The 22650-nt window shown below is 36.2% G+C and overlaps 1 protein-coding gene and 1 pseudogene across 1 annotated transcript; both read left to right on the top strand.

Annotated features, from left to right (window-relative positions):
• Nucleotides 1-5297: 5297 nt before the first annotated feature.
• LOC111895920 (vacuolar protein sorting 38) lies at nucleotides 5298-8076 on the top strand. The gene is made up of 6 exons (XM_023891970.3): nucleotides 5298-5903; nucleotides 6655-6861; nucleotides 6951-7131; nucleotides 7221-7369; nucleotides 7449-7676; nucleotides 7798-8076. The coding sequence occupies exons 1-6, from the start codon at nucleotides 5724-5726 to the stop codon at nucleotides 7912-7914; spliced, it is 1062 nt and encodes a 353-aa protein (XP_023747738.1). The 5' UTR covers nucleotides 5298-5723; the 3' UTR covers nucleotides 7915-8076.
• Nucleotides 8077-17308: 9232 nt separating this feature from the next.
• The window catches only part of LOC111895958 (vacuolar protein sorting 38-like), a 51714-nt pseudogene continuing 46372 nt past the window's right edge, over nucleotides 17309-22650 (top strand).

The raw sequence follows: 22650 nt of genomic DNA, 5'->3' as shown, positions 1-22650 counted from the left end.
ATAAGGGTGTATTTTAAACTTTTAAAATACTAGGGCTTTAGAATTTAATATTTCAAAATTAAACTTTTAATTAAATTTTAAATTCCAAAACTAAAGGGTGTAATTTGAAACTTTTCAATGTTACTAGATCAAATTTTAAATAATTAAATTAATCATATAATTTTGTCATTTTCTTAAAATTTGACCAAATCAATCTTATTTGATAAGGAAATTATATTACCATTCAGAAAATTCAATTTAAGGCATTAAAAATGAATTATGGTAATTATCCTAAATCAAACAAGATATGAAAGTCAAAAAATCAGGCATTTGACGAGTCAACTCGTCGAGTCAGGCTATGAACTCGTTGAGTTGCTCCAACTCGTCGAGTTCCTCAATGAACTCGTCGAGTTCTGTTTGCTTTAGCTTTAGACAAATCACAAGAGCATCAAATTCAATTGAAAAACATACAAGGCTCTGATACCACTGATGGGTTTTGAGCATAAGAACATCCTATGTGTTCATGCAACCCTAATTGCTTTGGATCTAAGCTTTTCACCAATTGAACATGCAAAAGAAATTCCCAAGCAATAACCCCAGATCTAGTATATACAAGTCGAAATTCACATATGAAAAGGGTTATGAAGATTACCTTGCTTGCTATATAGTAATAACAAGTATTCCTTTCTTGATCTTGACCTTTGAAAGCTTTAGTGCCCCAAATGTTGCACCTCTAATGGATCACAAACACTTATAGCAAGAGGATGAGAAGGAGAGAGGAGGAGACACTAAGAATTCTGGCTAGGGTTTCTTTAAGGAAGCAGTGGCCGAAAATCGTTGTTGAAGGGGTCCTTAAATAGTTGAGGATGTTAGGGTTTTTCAGGTGGAAACCCTAATCTCTTGCTTAGGCCCTAAGCTGTCGATGGACTTCCCCTTCTAGAAGGCCTTGGACGAATTCTATAGGGCCTCCCTAAAGATTTCGTCTACTCTATCCAAAAGGAGTCCAACATCCCAGTTTTGCAACTATCAATGATTTGCAAAACAGTCCCCATTCTTTTAATTAGTTCCTTTGAACCCAAAATTAATTCCAAATTAATTTATGATCAAATACTAATTAAATAATATGATTTCTAATTAATATATTATTCTCGTAATATATTAATAAATCATTTATCAACCTCTCTCTCACAAGTCATCCTGTCAAGTTGCTAAAGTGAAGGCAACCTAAAAGGACCATGCTACTATCAAATCAAGTTCATACCAATTATAGTCATGGGCTTAGACACCTAATCCAACATTATATGCATGTGTGACTGTTTGCTATATGTATGTGGGGTGAAATAGACCCGTTATAGCCTTGTGCTGACATATGAGTTGAAATAGACTCGGAGGTGAAATAGACTCGGTACGACTTGGGCCGACACATGAGTTGAAATAGAATCAGGGGTGAAATAGACCCGGTACAGCCTTGAGCTGGCAGATATGTATGGTATGCAGTATTTTGGGGGAACTCACTAAGCTTCATGCTTACAGTTTTCAGTTTTGTTTCAAGTACTTTCGGATCGAAGGGGAAGAGCTTGGGATGATCGCGTCGCACACACCATATCGCTCTGCATTTATTCAACTCTAAGGCATTTGGATGATTTTGACATACTCTAATTTCGTTATGATTTTATGAAAACTTGTTGGATGTTGGTTTTGTTATTATAAAAATTGAAATTTTTAGTCTTAAATTTTTGGAGGTTACACAAATATGGGAAACCCTAATTCTGATGGGCCAGACCCATGCATAGATAGCCCATGAAGGGGATGTCCTAATTTCCAATCAATCATAGGATGCTGTAACAACCCAAAAACAGTGATAAAATTTTTCATTTAAAGACTGTTAATTTCATTCATTAATTGTTTAGAAAACTACCATCAATGTAATATTCAAAACATCAGAGTATAATTATTTAAAATTCAGAAATCATGAAGGGATGATGTTGTGTCATCACGTTGAGCCTTTCCCTTTCGAACCAAAAGTAATTAAAACCGTAAACATAAACTGTTAGCATAAAGCTTAGTGAGTTCCCCAAAGTACCATATACCAAAACCTAAAATTGGGCTTAACCCTGGGGTATAAACTAACCCTATATACACATATGGGCCCCGTCTTAGGGCCTCGCCTTAGGGTGTATTTCAACTCGATAAATAAACATGGGCCTCGCCCTGGGGTATCTTTTGACCCAAACATATAATAGTAGGCCCCGCCCTGGGGTTTATTTCAACCCATCATCCAACTCTTATAGCCACATAACAACTAGCACCCTAGATAACACAATAATGGGCCGACATTGGTGCCTTCGACCCATGGATACAGTGAAAAGACTCATCTCACAAACAGATGAGAAACTAAAACAACATGCTACTCTAAAATCGACTCAATCGGTCACCTTTATAAATATAGTGACCAAAACTAATAATACATATCACAATACCCTAAATAACCCTAGGCCAAACTTTGGTCAAAATCCAAGTCAAAATCAAAATTCAAAAGTCAACCCAACTAGCCACCACATTGTGGCCTGCTTAGCCATGTCGTGGTTGCAAACCGCCAAAACAGACGGGTCTGGACCAAGTCACCACATTGTGGCGACCTCAACCACGACGTGGTGATGCGTCTGGACAAATTAAATCAATAAGTCCTTTTTCCTTCAGCCACAAAAACTCCAAGGCTCAGATCTGGTCTTTCCCATGGTCTTGATGGGTAAAGTTTCCAACTTTATCTCTCAAAATCTTCCTTAAGCCAAACCCCCAAACCCAACCACTAATGGTGACTTAATGCATCAAGATTCTCATTAAGCACCAAATCCTTAAAGTTGCACCTCTAAAGTTTCCAGAATGGTTTCACACTCCAAAGTGACCTTAAAAATCCTGGCTTTATGACCTGCATGTCCAAAACATCCCTTTTCCATTTTAGGGAAAAATAGGGTTTAATGACTAAAGTCCCATGCATGACATCAAAACTTGATTATAATCCAGATCGAGGACATTACTTGCTCACTTTGGCCTGGAGATTCATAAAGTTGCAAACTATATGATATCCTATCACTTACGTCCATCAAAATCATGGAAAAGGGGGACAAAATAAGAGATCTAGCAACATGGAAAGAAAAAGTTGAATCTTAGGCACTCACCAAGGTTCAAGAGATGAACTTAGCTGAAGAAGCAATGCTTTCCATGAAACCACCACACCAAAAGCTTCATTATCATTCTAAAATCACCAAAATGCACCAAGAATGAGCTTAAAACTTCAATGGAGGCTAGGGTTGGGGTTTTTGAGGTCAGAAGGAAGATGGAGGCTGAAACCCAAGCCTTAATGTTCCTTAAATAAGGTCCAAGACCCGAAAATTAGGGTTTTCACTAAGAACACCCGCCACATCGTGGTGCCTCAAGACCACGTCGTGGTGGGTCATTAAAATCCCGTGATCCAAACTGATACGCCACATCGTGGTGATGCTCCACCACGTTAAGGCCACTCCTTCTAAAATAAATACAAGAAAGATGATTCATACCTGGACTGGATGTTACAGATGTCATGCAGGTGCTCGTGGAACCTTCAACCTTGAGAGACAACACTTAGTCATCAACCATGCCCATAGAGTGCACCATGATGCCATGAAGGCACATCATGCTCTATGGGGGCACCATCCACCTTGAGCACCTCGAACATCCGAGCAACCTTGGATTTCCTTGAACACCCTAGCCCACCTCACAACCAAAGGGGCACATCTAGCGCTGTAAACGAACTGAACGTTCAACGAATTGTTCGTGAATCGTTCGAAAGGAAGTTCGTTTATGTTCATTTATTTAATAAACGAACGAACATGAACACAAATTATCGTTCGTTTAATTAAACGAACGAACATGAAAACGGTCTCGTTCGTTCAATTATGTTTGTGAACGTTCATTTATGTTGTTCATTTACGTTCGTTTATGTTCGTTCATATAAGTTTATTTTATGTTCACATATGTTTAATTGTGTTGGAACATGAATGTATTATATATTCATTTATGTTCATATATCTTCAATTATGTTTTTTGTTCATTTATGTTCGTTTAACATGTTCACGAACATAAACGAATGAACATGAACAATGTAATTTGTTAAATGAACGGACATGAACAAGAAAACTCATTCGTTTATCCGTTCGTGTTTGTGTATTTGTTCGACTAACTTAAAATAACGAATATGAACAAGCCCCGTTCATGTTCGTTCGTTTCGTTTACAGCCCTAGGCACATCATCCAAGCTAATGGCGCACCATGTTCCTTGATGACGCACTAAGCATCACCAATGGCGTCTCATGTGCTACCAATGGCGCATCAACCTTCCAGTAGTACATAAGCAACACATTAACATTCAAAAGCTCACCGTGATCATCAAAATTGTAATGTCCCGATTTTCAAATCAAAATTTTCATCTTTATTTATTGAAATATATTAGAGTATTATTACATTGTGCGGAAACATGTTGCGAATACGCATGTGTACAGCCGAGCCATGTCCTTATAATGCTCCATTTAGTTTCACATACTTCATTGAATATCTAGATGCTCCACTGAAAATCCAGATGATCCAATGCTCCATTTAATTTCTAAATGGTTCATTGAGCCTCTGATCAAGTGTTCACATCCAGAAACAAAATTGTTAATTGGTGTCGGTAATATATAACAACACTAGGTGTGACACCCATGTATTATATGAGTTTATTTAAAAGAAAAACTATATACAAAATTCTAAACATTTAAGAAGTTTGAATTTATAAAAAAAGAGAGAAAATATTGAATTATAAAAATTAAAGTGTTTTTTTTTCTCTTTTAAATTTAAACAAATAATTTAGATAGACAAATAAAGAAAATTAATAAATCTTTAATTTAATAATTTTGAAATTAGAAAGAAAGTTCATTAATGAAATTGATATGTATTTATTATTGCATTTAAATATTATCCAGGATTTAATAAAATGAAAAAACCATAAAATGACAAGTGAAATAAAAATTAATTTAAAATAACCACAAAATTACATGTGTCAAAATAAATAAGAATGTGACATGTGGCTAAAAGATCTTTATTTATTAAGAAGAATAAGGAGAGTTCACGAAATGTTTATGAAGTCTAAATATCAATTATTTTTCTGTTTTATTAAAAACCATATCTTAACGATTTAATTAATTTTTTTTTTTTTGAATTTATTTTCATAAATCATAAAAGTTTTATATAAAAGATGAGCAAGTGCGCGACTACAAATTGGATGGAAGTTTTGAAGAAATTAATTGGTCAATCTAGTGATTATCATTTTAATCACCAAAAACACAATTGACTTGATCCAAAAAATCACTAATTGTTACGTGGTGGTGTTGCCATTTTCAAATAGAAAGCTCGTTTGCCCTAAATACCTAAATCGAGGAAAGTAAACTGAATTCGGGTCCATATCAGTTCCTTCAACAACCTCCAATTCGTGTTTCTGCGTGTCTGAATTGCTTGGAATCGAAGTCTCGGACTCATAAATTCAAGAACTCTATACCTATAATTCATCGAATCAGTTACAATGCTCTTTAACCCCTAGAATCTCCCTTCATTTCTTCAGGACGATGGTGAGGTGGGTTCACGATGATCTACTACTCTTGATCAATTGTCCCACGCACCTTCAAATCTTATCATCGTCATCATCATCACCGGCATCAATTACTTCAGTTCTTGATGGATCCGAAGAAGAAATCCGTAAAAGAAAAGAATACGAATCACGAGGAGAAAGTAAAGATCATTCACTGGGAAGATTTTCAACAGGAGCTTGCTCGTCTTTCGAGTCTATCGTCCGCCCTTAACGAAGCTAAGGAGAAGAAGTCTTTAATTCAAGAGAAACTTAACTCTCATTTACAGGTAGGTTGAAGTTTTACTCCATCCGTTTAATTTCCTGCCTGGTTTGTGGAATCGATCGGGATAGATTTGTGATTAGTGGAGGTTCTCAGATCAAACCAAATTAATTGCCTAGGGTCTCAAAGAAATCAAAGAAGTATAGGGGTTAATAAATTCCATTCTAGTAATACAATATCAAGGAAGGAGTCTGAATTTTACAAACCTAGAGCTATCTTCAAAAGAATCTTTGCCGAATTCTCCTAAATATAGTTGAATTTTACCATCCCTCACGATCTAGTTATGTTTCAATGCTCTATTGCATGTATTCAACTTCCTAAAACTATCAACCTGACATTGTTCCATTGCCCTTCCTTCATGGTGTAATATATACTTGGAATGAAATTGTAGCATGAATTATGGGAACGAGGTAGAGATCATGTTGTTTCTTGATAATTCGATGTTCATAGTTTAATCTATTCGTTGTCAAAGTTTCACCCTTGTGCCTGTAACTTCCTTTTGAATTAAGCAGATTCAATTTGCATTATCCTATATTTTGTATTAGGATCAAGAGAAAACTAGAACCAATAGGATCACATTAACAGGGACATGGTCCAATAGGGTTTTGGTTATCTTATGCACTAAATGATTTCTCATTCTCTTACTGGAAATGGTATCATGAGTCTTTTATTTTCATACTACTCTATTGCTTTTATCATCTTTCATTCATGGAATAAAATAGCAACACAATTTAATCCCTGTGTTAATGTTTTAACAGTTAGAAGCAGAGTCATTAAGTCGATCAAACAAGCTAGATCAGATGCGTGAAAATTTGGAAGCAAGAAAGTTGGTTATGGGAAACATGTCAATGCGTTCAAAAGTTGTAGAAGAAAAATCCAAAAAGCAGGAGGAACAACTCAACTCTCAGATTAGATCTCTTCTCATGGCTGGAACTTCTCTTTCTGTAGCCAGTAGAAGCTTGCAGGTATTATTAATCCATCTTTTTCCCTTTTATTTTCTTCAACTTTTTCCTCAAAATCAAAAACAATTTCTCTCTTTTTTTTGGTCAAGCAGGAAGCAAATAATTCACTGAATGGAGAACGAGGGTATGTTCGTCTACAAAATTTGCAGAAGTTGCTGAGAGGGAGGCAACAATTCATGGTGTCACAAATTGCATTGCTTTATCCTGTGAAAGTTGTGAGTGGACATACATGTGAGCAAGAACTTGAATCATTTTCCAGAAGTAGTAAATCAGGTAATGAAAATCTGAAATGATTTTTTCTAATCTTTTTATTAAGTTGATGATAATATTATTTTTACACATTTTTTATGGGTTAATGGCAGGAAATCCTACTGGATCAAAACCCATGGATGCAGGATCTTTGACTATTTCAGGTCTTCATCTTACTGTTCTTCCTTTTAAGAAGCTGAGTTTCTTCACTGATAAAAAAGAAGTCCAAAGATCAGCAACTGCTCTTGGTTATGTTGCACACGTATGTTCTTTCTTTTTAAAAGTAAAAATTGGAATTATTGAATGGTTTATTTATTTATAGGTTGATTCATGTTTTTCAGGCTGTTTCCCTAATTGCTTTCTATTTAGAAATTCCTTTGAGATACCCTTTACGATTAGGAGGCTCGCGTACATATATTTGCGATTATGCCCCTTCAGTGGAGCCCACTTCATCTGATTTCACATCAATCTCTTTATCTTCCTCAACTTCAAAGCCCATGGAGTTTCCACTCTTCTTGGAAGGCCAAGACACAACAAGATCAGCTTATGCTGTGTTTCTACTGAACAAGGTTTGAATTTCTGTATTATTATTTATAGTTATAGTTATATCATTGAGATATAGAATAGAGTGAAATTGATATAATATTGTGTTTACTTAAAAAATTATTTGGATTTGTGACATGGCGATAGGATCTGGAGCAGCTGTTGAACTGCATAGGGATTGAAAGTTTAGGGCCACGACACGTGTTGACTAATATGAAAGAGCTTCTAAACAATATCCTCTCACCAGAATATATCAATTCATAACCATTACTTCCTTTTTATTTTTTTTGTAAGTTTATTGTACATGGTTTCGTTATTTTCTTACAAATGGTGCTTGTTTTATTTTTTCCCCATGGAGCACCTTTTGATCGACATATAATATGTAATCACTCTTTCAATCCTTGTGCTAGTTATCTTTCTATTCAATGATGCAAGATCTTTGAATGGGATTTTGGAAATCTGTTAACCTAGGAATAGGATGAAATAAGTTTTAAGATGGGTTTTGATATTGGAAGATCTTGTTCCAATGACTTTTAGGATCAGTTAGAAGATAATTAGATGTGATATGGAGAAATCTATTTACGGGTTAAATATACAATATACACACATGAATGGATTCTAAAAACATGGAAATACATAGTGAGTTTTATGGTGGTTGACTACTGAAGATGGAGATGATTTTGTTGGGAAGAAGATGATGATGGAGTGTGGTCTTCGCTGGATTTATATGAAAACAATTACAATAAGTTTCTAACCAACAATTATAAAAGTACAATAAAAAAATGCAAATGTAGAATATGTAAAAAGTTGAAGGATTGAAGATTCAAACAAAATATAATGATTATAGTAGTATCCTTCCGTCTCGGGGTGTTTGGGATTTCTTTTTAAAATTTAAGCTTTTTCAAAAGAAGTTTTAAAAAACTATTTCGATTAGTTATTATAGTCGAAAAAATAAGTAAATCTAAAGAGTTTGAATCATCGAGAAACATATTTATGATTCATTTTGTTTGTTCGCGAAAAAAATATGTAGGAAAAAAACTTCTTACCTTCTTACAAAAATTTCCTTTTTATTTGATCTTGATTCTCTCTCTCTCTCTCTCTCTCTATATATATATATATATATATATATATATATATATATATATATATATATATATATATAGAGAGAGAGAGAGAGAGAGAATCAAGATATATATATATATATATATATATATATATATATATATATATATATATATATATATATATATATGACAAAATTGCAAAAATGGTCCCTGTGGTATGCAAAATTTTGGGGTTTTAGTTCAAACCACGAGTTTTTTGGAACCATCCTTTTGGAGTGGTTTCTATGTGGTTTTGGTCCCCGGACTTAACTCCCATTAAGTTGGATCTGTTAAGCCCCCTCATGTACCTCACACGTGAGGGTAATTTCGTCATTTCATATGTTAGGGACCATTTTTGCATAAACGTTTTTTTGGATTATTCCTTTTAAATACCCCTACTTCCTGCGATCTTCTTCCCCAACGTCTCTTTTCTTCTACCCTTATTCTTCTTGAGCTCTGCTACAACAAAAATGGTGCTATGTTTTTGTGGAAAAGTTGTTGTGGTGAAAGCGTCTTGGACCCCTCTGAATCCAGGAAGGAGATTTTTTGCATGCCCTATGAATGATTCCGTTTGTGGGTTTATTGGGTGGCTTGATCCCCCAATGTGTGCTAGGTCTAAAGCCATCATACCTGGTCTGCTAAGAAATTTGAATTCAGTGCAGGAACGGTGCAATGAGTTGGTTAGAGGTATAAACATGCTACAGGATCAATGCAATGGACTGATATGCAGGAACAACATGTTGGTGGCAAATGTCAGAGCATTGAAGGATGATAATTTGAAGCTGAAAATGTACATGTTTGGAAGTTGGTTTTTCTTTGTGATTGTATTCTTCTATATTTGGTTTGTGTAGGGGTATACTCTGAAGGGTGTTTCGCTCATTTTGTTGTAATTTTATGTGATCAAGTTTGTAGTGACTTGTGATGATAATGATATATGTACAATTTTATGATGCAAGTGTAATGAATGTTTTACCAAAATGGTATGAATGTATCAGAATTAACATATGAATAGAAATGGTATGGATGTATTACCAAAATATATATATTAGAACCAATTGTACATAACCAAAATGCACATTTCATTAAGATTTGTAATATAACAACCAAAGTTTCTAAACATAACAACCAAAGATTCTAAACATTACCAAAAGGGACACATTACCATACCTAAGATAACAACCAAGTTTTCATAACAACCAACCAAAAATTTTCAACAAAATATTGTAAACATAACAACCAAGTTTTCATAACCAACCAAAATCACAGAAAACCCCATGCATGCATGACACATTACTTCTTGGATTGATTCCCACCTTGCCCTTTACAGGTCCTAGAGTTATGTCCCTTGTTCTTGCATTTGCTACAAGTAACACTTATATGCTTCCTTGACAGCTTCTGCACTCCATCATTTGTTGGTTTTTGGGAACCTCCTTCTTATGTAGCATTCACTCCATCACCTTGACTTGCCTTCTGCTTTTTGCTTAACCTTTCACCCTCACTTTGTCTTCTCTTTTTCTTAGGCCTCCCCACCTGAGTGCGATGTGGAGGAGGGATTAGCTTTGTGGGACATTCACTTTTGGGCCACATGGATCTACCCTTAATTGGCTCCACCTTAAAAGAATAAGCCTTTTTCCATGTCTCTAGAAAATACACCTTGTGAACCCATTTGTAAATGTCAAGCTTAGCCTCTGGGTCTTTACTCATCTCATTCAGAGTTGCAATTGCATGTCTGCATGGAATTCCAATTAATTCCCATTTTCTACAAGTGCATGTTTTGTTCCTAACATCAACCACATGTTGATCCTGCAAAGCTCCTATGACTTGATACTTGTCTCCCCCATTCCACCTAGCAATGTATTGTGAAGCAACTGTTTTTCTTGCAGCTAGGATGTATGTTGCTGTGGGTGTTAGTGGACCTTTAGCCTTTTTCATTTCCTTCATGACATTGCATATCCTCTTCATTAGATACTCCCTTATGAATTCTAAACATCCAATGACAGGTTTATCCCTTCCTTTCTCTATACTCCCTTGCTACAAGAACTTTCACCTATTTTGGAATTCCCAACCCTACCCCTTCTATACTCTGGTGAGAAACTATCATTCTTACTCCCAAAAAGAATCAGAGACATGAACTCACCAATAGGCTCACCATTACCATGGTTCACATTTTTCATTGGAGAATCTGCATGAACTTGACCCTCAACTTCAGCCCCTTGATCATCATTTTCTGGTAATTCCTCAATGACAACTTTACCCTTTGCATTTGGTGACATGAAGTAAGTCAATAAATTTGTCTTTCCATGCTCTGTGTACACCTTAATCAGCTTGTTATGTGCAATGTATTTAGAAAGGTTGATCACATCCTGATCATTCCCTAAAGCTCTAACACCAAATTGAAAGTCACCATTGGGTATCTTAAAATGGTAGTATATAACTGGGGATTCATCACCGAATTTAGAATTTCGTGGGTCTGGGTAACCTAGGTCAAGCATTATGGCATCAAGTTCATGCACAGAAAACTCATCAATGTCCACATAATCAACATAACGCACTTCACCTCCAATGTACTTTATATCAGGTAATTTAGTAAATTTCCCACCGTGATGAAGCTTAATACTAAACCATGTGGGTGCACCAGCTAAAAATCAAAATTGTACATATTAACAAAGTTAAAATTTTGCATTTTTTTGTTCTAAATCAATAAGAAAATGCAAGGTATAAAAGTTAAAGAAAACAGAGCAACTTACCATATACAGTTGATACATCAACAACTTCGTGTTTTGGTCTGATATGCCACATTACGAACACCATTTCGTATTAAACGTATGCCCTTATATGTGTAGTGTCGATTATCTTGTTTGGATAAGCAACGAGGGTTTTTTGCAGGTTCAATGGAGCAGAAGCAAGAAGGAGGGAGTTGGGGAGTTGACGAGTGTTGGGGAAAGTAAATGAGGGGTAAATGTCAATTAATCCAAACAAACGTTTATGCAAAAATAGTCCCTAACATATGAAATGACGAAATTACCCTCACGTGTGAGGCACATGAGGGGGCTTAACAGATCCAACTTAACGGGAGTTAAGTCCAGGGACCAAAACCACATAGAAACCACTCCAAAAGGACTATGGTTCCAAAAAACTCGTGGTTTGGACTAAAACCCCAAAATTTTGCATACCACAGGGACCATTTTTGCAATTTTGTCTATATATATATATATATGGAAATGATCAAATAAGAACACCTACAAGATTAAGAACGCGAGAACAATTCTAGACAAATAATTTCATAAGGGTATAAAAGGAATTTTACGGTGTAATTAAATACGGATAATTAATAACTCCTAAAATCATGAGATGTTACCCTGATTAAAAAAACATTTTTTTTTACCAATCTATCAAAAATGTTGATGAGTTTATCATTTAATCTGAATATGTGTAATCATATAAGAATAAAACATATATGTAATTATATATGAATTTGGTTGTAATCTTAAATGAATAGATGAATTAAGTTATAATAATAAAAAAATATGACACAACTTATATAGAAAAAATTACAATACAACTATAAACATAAACAAATAAAACACATTAGATATATATTATACATCTATTCATAAATAATAACACAAAAAGTTACAATGTAATAAATATCTATTTTCCTATAGTCACATATAAATAGAACATAAACAAAAGTTATAATAAAACTATTATTCTCTAATCATAAATGAATAAGACAAAATATTTTCCACTCTGTCGTGTTTGTTTGTATATTAATAACCCGACATTCCATTGTAGAAGCATCTCGATTTTTTCTGCACACCGTCAAATAAAGAAATAAATACAATTAACAATTAACTAAATGAAAAAGATTTAGAAAAACATGTTCAAACATGAACAAAATATAAAATACATAAAAATATATAAATAAAACTATATTCATGTGTGAATAGAGCTATATTCATGTATGAATAGAACCTACAACCAATCAATAAAATTAAGTATAATAAATTTAATAATGAATGAATACATAATAACATTAATCAAAAGTAAAGGGACTTACGAGGGAGAGATAAACAGGCTGAAAGATATGACATTCCATGTGGAAGAGAAAGTTATGAACATGAATAATGTAGAAGAAAAAAACAATCTAAACTTGAAATTGAAAGTTGAACAGATGAATCGTATTAGCTAAATAGGAATCATTATTTCATCCGTTTCAAACTAATAACAAGTTGATTTTCCAGATAACAGTAAACAGATTGATAAAAAGGGAAGAAACATCAAAAATGAATATGAAATTTTCTTTTACTCTCATTTCAAGCATATTATCGTTGACCTAATTCACATCATGTTGATCGACTAACAGTTTCAGATTCAAACAGTCAGATCATTATTCACTTCTGTTTGTAATCAGTAAAACGTAAACAATTTAAATCCAATGAAATTTCCAAATTGGGTTTTAGTGCATCACCCAAAAATCCCAATTCAAACCCAAAATCCTCACTTGTGATCGCCAAACCACCTCAATATAATTTTAATAACAGTAAATCCCAATTGGATTTTAGTGCATCTTCCCCATAATCATTTACGTATCACTTATAATTTTAATAACAACAAATTGTGAAAATAATATCAAAAATTAAGAAAATAGCATCATAAAAATCGAAACATGAACTAGAAGAAGAGTAACACGAACAAGAGTGTTAATCACAACTTCCCACCACTGGGGTTGTCGTCTGCTTGTTGGGCCACCCAAGTACCACCGCAATATGCATCAAACGTTGCTGCTTCACCATCTCCTTTCTCGATCTCAGTCCGAATTAAAGCTTACCTAAAACGATGTTCACAATGTCGATGATGGCGGCATAAGTTTTTCTATGGAGATATGACACTGATAGAAAGGTTGACAATGACGGTAGGAGGGTTTGATTCGAAGCGGCTGAGAGATAGAGACGTGCCTTAGGTATAGAGAGAGAGTGTGACGAAATTGAAAGGAATTAGTGAAAAGTTATAGGAATTCAATAAACAATCAATTAATATTATACCATTTTCACTATTTTAAAGTTACACTTTAATACCAATCAATATCATAATTTACATAAATGGTCCGTCTGATAATAACCTTAGATTTGAATCTTTAGATGGTGTAGATCTATTCTCGCGTTCTCAACCTTTTTGATGTTTTCATTTGATCATACTCCTGTGTGTGTGTGTGTGTGTGTGTGTGTATATATATATATATATATATATATATATATATATATATATATATATATATGTGAGACGGCTTAATTTTGTGAGACTGTGAGACGTAATCCTAACCACTCATTTGGTAGATAAAAAGAATTTAAAATAAAAAATAAATGAAAATTTTTGAAATTTTATTTTTCAAATAATATTTTCGGAATTTATATTTTCCAAAAAAAACAAAAATAAATAAAATACATTTTTTACATATTTTAGTAGAATATTAGAATATTCTAGATATCTGATAAATCTAGTAGAATATTCTAACATTTAAAAACCACATTAGAATATTTACAGTGTAATATTCTATTAGAATATTTCACGTATTTAAAAATAACAGTAATTTTTTTTTTATTATTTTATTTATTTCTATTTTTTTAGGTAATTAAAGTTCCGAAAATAATAATTAAAAAAAGAATTTTTGGATTTTTCCTTTTATTTTACATTTTAAAATTATTTTTAGATTTGGTCTCACAAAATTAACATGGTCTCAAATTATTTTTAGAAAAACATATATTTGTAAAGATTTCAGCTATATAGATGCTTCTGCGCAACGCGCGAGTATTCGCCTAGTATATATATATATATATATATATATATATATATATATATATATATATATATATATATATATATATATATATATATTCCTTATAAAGTATGTTTGGTCAAATGCTGAATTTTAAGTCGTACAACCTTTATTGCGATATTTACAATCAATTTATGCACTAAAAAATATTGATCAACAGGTTATTGAATTAATCACGTTTAGAACAGGTCTCACGTTCTCATCTTCAAATTGAAGTGGTTAAAGATGAATGTGTATTCTTTATTTTTTGCCAATTGAATCGGTCAAGTTGGAATGCTTTATAAAGCCGCCTTCAGCCACCCATATCCACTTCAATAAAAAACCCCTAGCCGTCACCACCATCTCAACAATCCACCATCACCCCAAACTCCATTGGTGGATTTGGAGTCAACGCATCATTCTCATCTCACTCATGACCGGCGATTTGGGTTTTTATTTTTGTGGCCACCTCGCATAAAGAACATGCCAATGTCGACTCTGTGCTGTTTCATGAAACTAAATCACCGGAAAAAAATGATCGCCATCAAAACGTCAACACCACCACCTCCACCCACCGAAAGGAATTATGCTATACATGATGAGATATTTGTAAATGCCCCATGGAAAATCAAGGTAATTTTCATTAACTATTTGGATTATATATGGGTTACTATTAAGATTTATTCTAAGTGATAATAACATTGTGTAATTTGAAGTTTTTGAGAATTATTTTGAATAATCATGGTGCATAGGAGTTGGTGAAATTTTATAGCATTGTAACTCTATGCAATGTAAAATCGAAATGTTTATAAGACCAATGAGATTTTTACCAAGACAAGTGGACAGAGTAAGCTAATTTAAGGTAAAAAAAGATGATGATACTTTGCTGATTGATTAGGAAAGGAGATTTGGGATTTTGTTCGTGAAGTCCATATAGTAGATTTCGTTTCAGGTAACTTAATTTTGAATATTTCTTGCATTTGTGTTATTAGGTTTCTTCGATTTGATTTATAAATTACATTTTGTTGCTTCAATATGCAGATCCGTGAACAAGCTGGTTATTTTGAATATTTGTATTTGTTCCTTTTAAAAATATGGTATGTTGCTTCAATATTTGTCCCCATCACTCCATCAGTATGACTGTATAAGTTGACTAATCTATCTAACTCTTTTTTTATATTTCTTTATCTAGGTAAATCCAATTTCACCCGGTAGAAAAGATTAGCTTTGTAGGTATATTGATTTTTCTTTTAACATGCCCCTTTATCGGTGAAGTATAAACATAAATAACTTATCAGTTGTACAAGGTTCTTTTTATTAGGGTTCCTTATGTATGTTTTGTTTATTGAAACACATTTAATTAGGTTTACAGTAAAAACGGTAAAAAAAAATGATGTGCTTATTTTTGGAGTAAAGTTACAATCATAAGCAGTATATGTATTGTAAAATGGGATAAATGTTCCCAGCGATTTTATTGATTTTACAAAGCACGCTTAAATACAAAAATACAGGGAGATATACAAGATATCTAATAAATAAATATAGAAAACAAATAAGCTAATTTATAGGGATGATTTATTTCCAACACCCCCTTTCAAGCGCACAGGTGGTGGATGAACTCTGAGCTGCTGTTGAAAACTCTCAAAAAGCGGTCGAGGTAACGGTTTGGTGAAGATATCCGCCACGTGAAGCTTGGTTGGAACAAACTACGTATGCAACTTACCAGACAACACAAGTTCACGAATTAAGTGATGATCAATATCTATATGTTTGGCTCGTTTATGTGCAACAGGATTTTGACTTAAGAAAATAGCACTAAGGTTGTCACAAAGTAAAGTCGGTCAAGCAGAAGGTAAGGCATTTAAATCGCGTAACAGATGAGTAATCTAGATGAGTTCCGCAGCAGTATTTGCCATAGCCCGATACTCAGATTCACAACTGGATCGAGAGACAGTAGGTTGTTTTTTATCACTCCAAGACACAAGATTTCCTCCAAAAAGATAGAGTAGCCATAGGTGGAATGCCTAGTCTCAATACAACGAGCCCAGTCTGCATCAGAATAACCAATAAGCATAGGTTTTGTAGGCATAGAGAAATGAAGACCATGATTGATTGTGCCTTTCACATATCGTAAAATGCGTTTAACGAGGGTAAACTGTTGGTCCGTAGGAGAGTGAAGAAATTGAGTGGCTTGATTCACTGCATAGGAAATATCAGGCCTAGTGATAGTCAAGTATTGAAGAGCTCCAACAAAAGACTGATCGATACTGAGTAGGATTATGAAAGGGAGTGCCGGTAGAGGTGAAAACATCATTTGTAGTGAGCGGTGTACCTATTGGTTTCGCATCAATAAGACCAGATCGACTCAAAATATCATGAGAATATTTACTCTGACTCATAAATAAACCATAAGAGTCATAAGTAACCTCAAGCCCAAGAAAATAATTCAATTTACCCAAGTCTTTTATAGCAAACTCATTCTTTAAGCGAGAGATGAAGCGAGTGATGGAAGTGGCGTGGTTTCCAGTTAAGATAATGTCATCAATGTAAACCAAGAGATAGAAGACACACAATCCTTAATGAAAAACAAAGATAGATGTATCAGCTTGACTACACTTGAAACCTTGAGCAACTAAGAAAGAACTCAGGTGTAAAAACCAAGCTCTCGGGGCTTGACGAAGGCTATACAAGGTTTTGTTGAGACGACAAACATATGTCGGATTTTTAGAGTCAACATAACATGGAGGTTGCTCCATATAAACAGTTTCATGAAGATCACCATTTAAAAGGCATTTTTAACATCAAGCTGATGAAAAAAATTCTCTCTCTTTTTTGGTCAACTAGGAAGCAAATAATTCACTGAATTGAGAACGAGGGTATATTCCTCTACAAAATTTGCAGAAGTTGCTGAGAGGGAGGCAACAGTTCATGGTGTCACAAATCGCATTGCTTTATCCTGTGAAAGTTGTGAGTGGACATACACGTGAGCAAGAACTTGAATGATTTTCCAGAAGTAGTGTCACAACTAGGAATTTTGATGCTTTGTAAACACTTAACAAGGATAACATTGTGATTAAAACCTGAAAGCATATGGGATGCTTATTCAATGACAAAAAAATTTCCATCAAACACTCTATGCAAACATTCAAATAGTCAACAAAAGGTTGGAAACCCTAAAAATCCTGGATTAAGTCCATTTTGGACTGGGACTTCCTTATTGGGCCTAATGGACCAATAAGCTTCCAATTTGACTATTTTGGGCTTGAACTCTTATATGGGCTCTAATTGGACCCACTCTTATGAGACTTAACCTTTTTGGGCCTTATAAGCCTAAAATGGGCTAGTTTATCTATGATGAGTTTATAAAACTCTTTGATCGATTAGATCTTATAACAGGTAAATCAAGAAAGTAAAAACAGTAAGATGAAAAACACAAGAATGGATCTGAATGAGTCGAATGATTCAATTAACTCAATCCTCAACAGAGCTCGATTAAGAACTTCCGTTGTAGAGGATATTAGGGTTACAAAAGATAAGATCTGTGAACACTATGAAAAACTCTATCAAATCTTACGTTCCAGGATGCATGCAAGCATCTATAAATATTAAACCCTACAAAATAACTCACGGATGGACAGGCCCATACCGGAGACTAAACTGGACTAACTATCGAGCCCAAGACGCAACACTAACTGGACCTAACAATCTCCCCCTTTGCGTCAATTGGAGCGAGACTATCACTTCTTCTTGCTGGGTCCAACTGTAGGAACCTTCTTAGTGGTATCAAACAGACGAGGGATAAGAGCGAGGATTGTCTGTCTGAAGCGAATGTACCACTGAATCATGTCATCGAAGTACTTCTTGTCATCTGCCGAATTCTGCTTGCAACGATGAATGATTCCTAAAACATGTTCCAGGCATGCAGTGGTGTAGAGATGTTTGTCTGCCAAAGCGAACAGGCATTTTTGGCCTTCGTTTCTGGTAAACATGACAGAATTGCGTTTCGGGTCAATCTTCCCCATCTGCATCATGTTTAGGTCACTGGCAACAGGTGAGATAGTGTGATTTTTCTTGAAGACACTAGCGATCTCCTGATCCATCTTGGCAACTTCCATTATGTAGCAGACAAGCATCCTCTTGAAGTGGTCAATGATCGGACCATATTCTGCTTCATTTGTGAGGAGGATGTTGTGCAAGATTATCCAATCATGTGGATTCAAATTGGGAAGATCAGCTAGCGAAATGGCATGTTCGGTCTTGGCGGAACCCCTCAGCACCTTGAACCGAACGTTCGTGAAGTTCCCTTCTCTAAACGGCTTAAGGACCCGAACGTTGATTATTTTCTGAGCGCTCCAAGTTTGATAATGTGGTTGGGCAGCCATCAGATAGAACTCGACCAGATCCCTGTCAACCTTTGGATGAGGATGAGGGATATCAGCAATGTTGTCAAAGGCATGGAAGATGATGGCCTTTTGGATCAGTGGCATATCAAACTGTGAATCACCAGAATTGATGCGATCAAGTGAAATCACCGGTTCAAGCCACAAAATGCTAGGTGTTTCAATCGCTTCTTTCAGCAGCTTCTCAAGAGTCCACGGAGGAAAAAGGGTTTTCCTGCTCTCAAGAAGGTCATGAGCCTCTTTTATTTTTCTTTCATATTCCTCAGCCTCTCTGGCAACGCGAGCGCTCATATCAGCGTCCTTGTCGCGACCTTGCTTCTTTAAGAGATCTGCAATCGTCTCTTTATCATCATCGCTCTCTTCAACAATATTGTTCCTCTTGTCTTTGACACCCAAACCTGAGGCTTGGCCTATTGAAGGAGGTTCGGTTGTTTTTGTTGCTGTAGAAGTGGGAGGCGGTTGAGATACATTCTCTCCCCCTTCTTTCGGAATGGACACGAACTCAAGGAGCCCTTTAATTTTGCTCAGGAGAGAAAGGGCAGGAGCAAGCTTTTCGGCAAGATCACGCCTGACTGAGTAATTTATTATTGGATCATGTGCTTCAAGGATGTTGGAAAGAGCGGCGTGGACATCCGAAACACATGAAGACACAATCTCTCATTCAGATCGAAGAGAATCAATCTCCTTTTGAGAATTGGAGAGTTGCAGATTCTTGATCTTGAGAGCAGTGGTCTTTCGAGCGAGAGCGTGCATGAGGGAGTTCTCGGCAGCTAGATCTTCTTATAGCTTAGTGAGGCGCTCCTCAATAGTCGCCTTAAACGCTGAGTTGTCCTCAGTGAGAGTTTGACGAAGAGTGGCGAAGGACTGCAGTTCTGAGGCAACTGAGGTAGCCAGCTTGTTGACAATGGGGTCAAGCTTCGTTTTATTGGCATCAACAGTTTCCTGTAAAGACTGCAAAAGAGAAGAAGCATCAGCAAATAGTTTTTCGACTTTTTCGGTCACAGCAGCACAAGCCTTGGTGGAGGCATGAATAGCGGCAGTGGCTGAGCTGAGGGAGGCTTCATGAGCTTTAGAAAAAGCATCAACAATCTTCTGAACGACAGCTTCAGAAATGGTAGACTGTGATGAAGAAGAGGAGGAAGCAATGAGCGAATCAATCTTTTCGTGAAGCTCCTTGAGATGCTTCTTGGTGACAGGAGCATCGTCGTCATCGTTACTTTGCACCTGATACGGACTGTAATAGACCGAATCAAATGTCATGTCCCCCCACCAAGAAAAGGTTCTTCATTGTCTAAGGAGGGAGCAGGAGATGAGGGTGGAGGGTATGGTGGAGGCTCGGTTGTGGAAGTAGGTTCGGGTTTTGATGTGTGCTCGGTAGTGGGGGTGGGTTCGGGTGCTTTAGTAGGAGCCCCCGTATCAGATACGTTGGTTCTTACTTCAGCGGTTGTTGTTGTAGCTTCAGTGAAAATGGGAGGGGGTACTGGGATAGAGGTAGGAGGTATTTGAGTGGTGGAGGTTATGGGGGGAATGGAAATATGAATGGTGATTGGTGGAGAAGAGACAGGTGAACTGGAAAAATGTACTTCTGGGGTAGGCGATCGTGGAGGAGTGTTACCACGGGGAGACTCGTCGGAGTCTGAATTTTCTTCCTCAGATTCGCTTGAGGAGGAAGCAAGTATCAGCTTTCGCCTAGGTTGGGTTTTCCTCTTCTTCAGTGGAGGAGATTGAGCCGCCTTGGTAGTTTTACGTTTCTTGGGAGAAGGGCCTTTCGCTCCCTTGCCAACCTGCTTGTCTTTCCCCTTTTCATTTTTCTTTCCCCTTGGAGCGGGCCTATCAGCTTCATGGATCGACTTAATCATATCAGGAGTGAGCTCTCTAGGACCAGAGCGACGAAACTCCTTGTATGTTCTGATGATGCGGCTGTCGCTAGGAACGTCTCCAAACATCGACTCAGGGATGGAGCCAATGAACTGAAATTTAGATGCATCGGAGACAATGATCTTCGTAGTATGGAAAGTACCTATCGAAGAGAGTGGAGAATCAGCAACAATGGGGATGTGATACTTGTCCATCACCCATTTTGTGACCAGAGTCTAGAAGCGAGCGTAGGAGATCTCGGAATGGCGAGAGGTAGAGGCAAGACTCTGAATGAGCTGCTGCCATAAAACAGACCCAGAGTCTAGGTTGATGCCGTTGTATACCCCATAAAGAATCGTGATGAACAGACGACTCGCTCCGTTTGAACCGGCACTGCGTTCTGATAACCCCTTGAATAACACTGTAAATAACCCGTTCCATTGAGGATGCAAGCACGATTTCTTGAACTTAGTGACCGTCGTCAGAACCTCAGTATGACCCATATTATAGAACATGGAAAACAAGTGACCCACTAGAATGGATTCAGGGTTAACCCTAGATGAATCAGGTTCAAACCCTAAAAGCAAACAGAATCGCTACTTGGATATGGATGCCTTGTGATCAAGAATGTCGAAGAAAATTCTATCGACAGACTTATCATAATGAGTTGTGGCGAAGATTTGCGATAAACATTCCATTGGAACAGCTTCAACTTTGGTGAGAGCGGGAGCAAGCGGTGAATATTTGAGGCATTCGATGATCGGGAACATGAAGGCATCATAAACGTGTGGAGTAAGATCGATGATCAGACTTTGTTGAGGACGAATCGGTAGAATGTGGGAAGTGGCATGAATAGAAGATGAATCCGCCATTGAAGTGAAGAAGTTGGGAGAGATGATGAACAGTAGAATACTCAAAGCTTTTCTGGCTCTCTGAATTTTGGGTGCAGTAAAGAGGTAAATAATGGTCGAAGTTACCTTTTATACTGTGGCGAGAAGAGAGAGAAGAATTTGTTCCCAAATCTTCGAGGGAAATACGAAGGGTTTCCTTGGGTGATTGACGCATGACAGTTTGGAGCCCTGATGATTACGCAGGAGAGAGAAATAACTGTCCCGATTCACACGCCTTCCCATCAGGCGCCGTTTGAAAAAAAACGGTTCCACTTCGCACGCCTGTTCTTCAAGCGCCGTTTGAAAATCAAAGCGATTGGACTCCCGGCTGAGTCCGCATCTTATCCCTTTGGAGGGAACGTCATCTTAAAGCAAAATGACCACGTGTAACAATGTGAGCCACAACTTTTTCAAAAAAAATTGCCTTGTAAGTAATGAAACCAAAATTATGGAAAATCAAAAAGATTTTCGTGCTTAGTGTGTAAAAGAAAAAGAAGTAAAGCAACACATATGTGGGAAATTGTGATGTCAATAAAGACACAAAACAATGGATCCTGGGCACGAATCTCTTCCTTCAAAGTCAAGAGAGACCTTAAAGTGTTTGTTTGGTTTCCCGTTTAATTACGATCAGACACTTATTGAGAAGTGTTGAAAGGCTTCTTTTAATCAGGCTAATTTGGGTGGCTGCGCTTCAGGTCAGAATTCCGGATCTTGACATAAGACAGAAATCTACCGAAGTACTTGTGAGACCAATGTAGTCTATTGAACAAGTAGGTTTGAAAATAATTTAAGTGACATGGTGGAAAATTTTGTAGGTGAAATCTCAAAAAAAATTAAAAACTGGATTCCGTGGGAAGAAATGTTATGGTATGTAACAATTTCATAGGAATCACTCAAAGATAAAATTCAGAGATTTCCAAGTACAGTCGTAAGGC

This window comes from Lactuca sativa, chromosome 6, assembly GCF_002870075.4.
Source record: "Lactuca sativa cultivar Salinas chromosome 6, Lsat_Salinas_v11, whole genome shotgun sequence".
NCBI classification, from domain to species: domain Eukaryota; kingdom Viridiplantae; phylum Streptophyta; class Magnoliopsida; order Asterales; family Asteraceae; genus Lactuca; species Lactuca sativa.
This window is presented reverse-complemented; position numbering and strand designations above follow the sequence as displayed.

Excerpts from the sequence above, each read along its gene's own strand:
- LOC111895920 (XM_023891970.3), top strand. The coding sequence starts at position 5,724 with ATGGATCCGAAGAAGAAATCCGTAAAAGAAAAGAATACGAATCACGAG. Across the intron at positions 6,862-6,950 it reads TAGCCAGTAGAAGCTTGCAG|GAAGCAAATAATTCACTGAA; the intron begins GTATTATTAATC and ends TTGGTCAAGCAG. Across the intron at positions 7,370-7,448 it reads CTCTTGGTTATGTTGCACAC|GCTGTTTCCCTAATTGCTTT; the intron begins GTATGTTCTTTC and ends CATGTTTTTCAG.